Below are 6000 nucleotides of genomic sequence, written 5' to 3'. Positions count from 1 at the left end.
TTATAAGTAGGATTACACAAAAACTGTAACTTCGATGAAACCTGGTGGGAGGGGAGGACATGGGCCAAGAAAGAACAAATTTTGATGTGGCTATTTTTTCATTTCGATCCATTTCCCAACTCATCCGAGTGACATTGTAGTTTACACCTCTTCAGTACGTTCGTATTCCCCAGAAAAAAAAACAGACAAACTATTCTTCTACAACAGGACAGTGAGGTACACTTGTTTTTTTTCCATAACACGAACCTTTATTTTTAATATGACACTAAATGCAAGCCAATAGGCCAATATCATTTTTCTTTAAGAAACTTATTCATCATATTACCAGAAGACTGTCAAGAGAAAAATCTTATTTTTGTCTCGTTCTTTTGTAAAGCTTTCAAAGCAACATTAAGTCAAACATACAAAACTATCAGCATGCATAACAGCCCATCAGTGGTAAGAACCAGTCCACTAAGGGCATGATGACGAATGCACATAAGCTGCTTCAAAGTCCAGAGTTCTGTGGGGTCCAGAGAAAAAGACATGTCATCAAGAGAGACAGATTAGGATTATAAATTATAATAAATTAAGAAAACGATGATGTAAAGACGTCAAAAGTTCAAAGAGAGGACGTCAGAGTCCAGCGGGGCTGTGCAGTCAGTGATGTGTCTCCAGCTCCACGATGGTCCACTCTCCCTGTGGAGATGCAGCATCTTCCGGGGAGAAGCTGGTCACAGTGATGCTGGTGGAGGAGTCCTCCAAGGGCGAGATGAGCTCCGCCCAGCGTTTGAAGGTCTCCTTCTCTGGGGACAGGAAGGCCTGCGAGTCCAGGCAGTCTCGTGAGAGGGACAGCGTCTGCTTGATGAGGTACTGGGCCAGGTTGAGCTCCTCAGGCACAGGGTTTATGACGCCCAGGTTGGACTCCTGGTCTGAGAGGAGCTGCTTGAGCAGGCTCCAGTCCCGCTCAGCAAAGTAACTGCCTTTGTCATCGTCCCGTCTTTGCTTTTCTTCCTCTGCTCTCGGTTTAACTTTCCTGTCCTTGTCCGAGCAGTGCTCAAAGGCTTCTCCCACATCCATCTCATAAATGGGAGAGAGGACTTTTGATGGTCGGCGGTCAAGTTTGCAGCTTTGATCCAATCTGTCACAACCATTGTCGCCTAAAAGCAATTGACAATACTGCAAAATGACAAACTGGTTCACTCCTCCACACTTCTTTTTTTTCATCATGTCATCATGAGACTAGTCACTGCCTACTACAATGAAACATTGATTACTGAAAGTCTACCCTTAATGCAACTGTCCCTCAATAACATATTCCAGAGTGAGGTGAGGTGAGGTCAGCACAGTGAGGAGGCAGTGAGTTGGTCACATTATGTTCAGTTACAATTGGTTCAAAACTCACCAACCACCTCAAACACATGAGGTGGACAGTTGCCTTAAAGGTAGCGCACAGAGGAATGCTTTTCTGAATGCATCTCTTCATCCACCTGCTCCAACAAAGTCAGCCATGCATTGCCAGCACCAGTCAACCTTTGCATTTAAATAAATAACAGTGATGTTTTTGAGTTTTACATGCAGGTCTGTGAAAGAGCAGACCTCATGAACAGCAAGCAACAGCTCCTTACTAAGTAGAACGAATGATCGCACAGCGGCAGTTTATTTTTTGACATTCTTTGCGTTTACTATGTTAAAAATAGCAAAAGATGAAGTGAGTGATCACTGTTTGATGCAAAAAATGAAATCACTGACATGTTTGCATTGGGTTAGACGGTGCAGCAGGATTTCTTGGAGTGAAAAAAGAGAGACATGGCAGCTGCTCGATAGACAATCACAAACTGTACATAGGAGGCTACTGACACACAGCTTACTGAACAAAAGCTTAGAGACAACAAAACAGTTTCTTTTTAAAAGAAGACATCTTTATATCTACTCTAGTTAGGTATGACAAAAGGTGATGGGACAATGTAAAATAAATAATGGATGGCATTAGGATGGCAAAATAATTTTAATAGTACATGCATGTGTATAGTGCAAAAATTAAAATAAAAAATTAAAATAACCAGGAACCCAGGAAGAGGTACATTCTCCAATAGAAAAAGAAAAACAGCAAGGAGATGCAAGGGAAAAGTTCCTAAGTATAACACGCTTCTGAGAAGCAGGGGCAGTTTACTGTTGTGTATCTCATATGAAGATTTTGTGGTCAGCCTTTGTATCACGTTCCAGAAATTTGATTAAATCGTTACCTAGTTGCAATTTACCGTACCACGATTCTAAAGGTGCTACATATAGCATTTTAACATAAAGAATAACTTTTAAGGTTTTAACTTGGAGATGGTAAATCCTGTAAACAAAGACACCGTGACTTGGAAGCCAAGGGGCATCCAGTGATGCTACACTGCATTTAACACTGTGAACCACAAAGTCAAGATATATTTGTACTTTATGGCACAAAAGAAGTTTGTGTTTCTCAAAACGCAGTGAATACAAAACAAACTCAAACAAATGTATTCTTTACAATAAAGCAAAAGAAAAAGAAAAAGCTTATGGGGCAAAAAAAGAAGAGACATGCTGAATCAGAATCCTCTCAGATAGGAAGCGCTGGGATTTCTGGGAAATGTATTCTACATTTTGACAAACACAAGCTTCAGTCAAATCAATACTACATTCAGTGGCTTGCAAAAAGATTACGTTATTGTAATGGAATTACATGAACAATTCAATAATATGTAGACGTTAAAATGTTATATATAGATCCTTCAACTATGTCAAATTCTCTGTGGCTTACAAAGGCCCAACTGTTCCACTGCATACAACAAATGACAAAAATAATCAAAAACTCTTATTTCTTTTGTACATGAAAGTGCATTGGTGTAACTATGTCACATGCCTTGTCACAAGGCAGATTCTTTTAGACAAATACAACTCTATCATCAGTCTTAGTGAAATGTACACGGCTTTCCCCTTTTTGTAAATATAAACTGAATTACCTAGGCCTGAAAGCCTCCGACTACAGGTAGTTCAGTTGTTTCAAATGTTCACTTTAAGTTAAATGTTTTGACGAGGCCAATTTCCATCTTTAAAAGGATACTGATGTTACAAGTTCAAATTAACAACAGCTACACAATCCATGGGTTGAGATGAGAGCACGCTTTTAGCGGTGAGAATATGATGCCCACTGATTTCATTTGAACTTGAACTAGTTTCTAAACTAGTATGGTCAATAATATCCTTTTTCTGAAGGAGGGATGGTGTATGTTGGGTGTGGGTAAGGTCTAGGAATCGGAGCAGAGAGAATGAATCTTGCAGGGATAAACTAAACCTTCTGATGGGTTTGGATTTGGGGGTCTAGTAAAGATCCATAGGTCATACATTACCTGCTGGAGATTGTGCAGCATTGACAGGAGAGTCCCCTGTCAGCTGAGGGTCATTTAAGTCTAGATGTAAATCTGCTTTCCTGCTTTCTGAGGGATTGGTGTGATTTTTGCACAGCCCTCCGTTGTATTGTTCAGTGTGCCGCAGATCCAGGTGGCACGGGCGCTCCTGGGGAGGGAGGTCTCTAGTGTCGGTGTCCACGGTCGGGCCGCTGGACTTCACTCCATCCACCTGGATGTGATTACTCTCCTCCTGCACAGGCTCCTGAATCTCTGTAATGAACACAGATGACTTTTCTTCGAGGTTCTTGTCCTTCATTTCTGCATTTTCAAGATGGCACGGCAAGTGGTTATGTTGGTCACTGGGAGGGGCACAATTGGACTGAGGCGCTGTAGAGTCAGACTCAAAAACATCACAGGGAGTCACAGCATCGTCGGGCTGTTGAGGTGGCGTCTGGACGCCGCCCTCTTCTGAGCCCAATTCCTCGCACTCATCTACAGAGAGTAACACTGACCGACGGAAGTTGGAAGTGGACTGGTAATCAGGCTGGTCCTTGTCCTGTTCCGCACCATCATCATCGAAAGCCAGGTTGACGATCCCCTGAAAATGTGGCGAAGGCTCAGTTGGCAGAGGCGCCGGACCTGGAATCACCTCAACCTCTGACCTCTCGTCTTCTGTCTCATCTTCCTCTTCCTCCTCCTCCTCCTCCTCCTCAGAAGAGAAGAGCTGGTGGTCAGGGACGGTTTTTACAGTCACAGTGTTCTCGATCTCTGAGTGCTCCTCCTCTACGCGAACCTCGTCTCTTTGCAGCCAGGAGCGAGGGCGTTGTCTCGCTCCCTCCTCCTCGCTGGTAGTCTCCGCCTCTCTCCCGCGTACCCGCACTTCCACTCTCAACCCAGCCCCGCCTTCACACGTCTTTAACTCCTCTGGAGTGCTCGTGTCACTACTACTGCGACCCAAAAAGTCATGACAGCGCATGGTGCCACACTTGGACACCCCTCGGTCGTTGGAGCAGTCGTCGTCTTGCGAGCCTCCTGCGTCGTAGTCCTCTGAACGGGGCTTGATGTCATCAGAGGAAGTGGTGTGTGTGCTGCATGTCTCAGACTCTGGGCTGACCTGAGGGTGGATGCTGCTCCATGAGTCCTCGAACGGGGTGTGAGTGCTTCCCACGCTGCAGGGGGTGTCTATGGGGACATCAGTGTCTCTCTGGGAATTTGGGGAGCTTACCTCGCGAACTTGCCCTCCGCTGATGTGGGCTGGGATGACGCTGCTAGGAGACTGTTTCGTTTTACTCCCTTCAGTCTGTTTGCACGCATCTGTAATAGCAGATTTAACATGGGGGGAGTTTGCTGCTGGTGTTACACTCGCCTCATCTCCTCCTCGGTTGGTGTTTTCTGATTCCTGTATTTCAGTCTTCTGGAGACTCCGTGTGGGGTTTGAGTCAAGCTGAAGGCTGAGTAAGTCCTCTCCACCCTGGCTTGTTGACTGCAGACTGTGAGCTGCCGGCACTGGCTCTACACCATCTTTATCCACAACATGACCAGTGTTTTCAATTGGACCAAGCTCAGCTTTACAGTCTGAATTTTTACCATTCGCTGCGTCTTTTCCTTTAGGTCCTGATTTCTTGCTGGCAGCAACAGCTGAGGTTTTGGAAGATCCTCCAGACTTTGGTGAAGATTTCTCTGCAAATAATTCTGTCACACTTTTTGGCTTCGGTCCAGTCTTGGCAGCGACAACTGAAGATTGTCTAGACGGGGCCGGACAGGCTTTCGACGGTTTGGCACTGGATTTAGCCGAGGCTCTAGTATCTGAAACTGGTTTTATGATCTTCTTTTTCGGAGTTTCACAGGCCGCTTTGTGGGCAGTTGAGGATTTGGACCCATCCTTACTGTCTTCTTTCCTGGGCGAAGCTGGCTTCTTTGTGGAGGATGCATACTTAGAGACTGAATCAAAGACAGAGCAGAACAGAACGTTAAGACCTTGCTAGAATGCACTGACAGACGTTTATATGAAGCAGACTTTGAACATCTCACCATGATGGTCTGGCGTGCCTCTTCCCTTGTTGTCTGTTCTTGCTGCTGCAGTAGACGCTTTCTCTGCTGCACCAGTCTTGACTTTGCCACTTTCTCTCGAACTTGCCTTATTGGTTGGACTGTGATCCATAAAAACAAAGATAGAAACAACCATGTGACCACAAATGTTTTACCAAAATACTCCAATAATAAATATACCTGGCTCACACCATCATAAATATATGTATGTAAAGAGCTGCAGGAAAACTAAATCATGAATTTATACTTTACACCAGTAGGTGGTAGCATTTCTTATTTCTACTAGTTTGTCAAGGATGAGCCCAAGACACGTGAGCTGTTTATTAATGCTAAGAATTTCAAGTTGTCACTTGTGTCCTTGTGGAGGATATTCTCTGAGACATATCTCATATAGGTTGTTGGTGTTCTGAGTATTGTCTACTTGCAGCTGTATGATGGACTTTCATTGATGATTGCAATCAAAATGTTTGATGGATTGTTGAGCCTCTCCCTTCAACACAATCTCCCATAACTTTACCATAATGACATTTTTATAAAGGTCTTTTGTATTAAAATGACACTTAGATTTAGACTTGTATTCACTCGACGGGAACAT

The 6000-nt window shown here is 44.0% G+C and overlaps 1 protein-coding gene across 5 annotated transcripts in view; it reads right to left on the bottom strand.

Moving 5' to 3' along the window:
* Window positions 1–225: 225 nt before the first annotated feature.
* The window catches only part of btbd8 (BTB domain containing 8), a 28759-nt gene continuing 22984 nt past the window's right edge, over window positions 226–6000 (bottom strand). For all 5 annotated transcript variants that reach the window (XM_035176844.2, XM_035176843.2, XM_035176847.2 and 2 more), the window contains 3 exons: window positions 5388–5506; window positions 3357–5297; window positions 226–1139 (listed from right to left, as the gene is read on the bottom strand). In XM_035176844.2, the coding sequence (XP_035032735.2) occupies window positions 640–1139; window positions 3357–5297; window positions 5388–5506 (2560 nt within the window). In that variant the 3' untranslated portion in view covers window positions 226–639. The remainder of the gene's footprint in view (window positions 1140–3356; window positions 5298–5387; window positions 5507–6000) is intronic.

The sequence above is a fragment of the Hippoglossus stenolepis genome, chromosome 14 (assembly GCF_022539355.2).
Source record: "Hippoglossus stenolepis isolate QCI-W04-F060 chromosome 14, HSTE1.2, whole genome shotgun sequence".
Lineage (NCBI taxonomy): Eukaryota > Metazoa > Chordata > Actinopteri > Pleuronectiformes > Pleuronectidae > Hippoglossus > Hippoglossus stenolepis.
The sequence above is the reverse complement of the archived record's forward strand: the minus strand, read 5'-3'. Positions and strand labels throughout refer to the sequence as shown.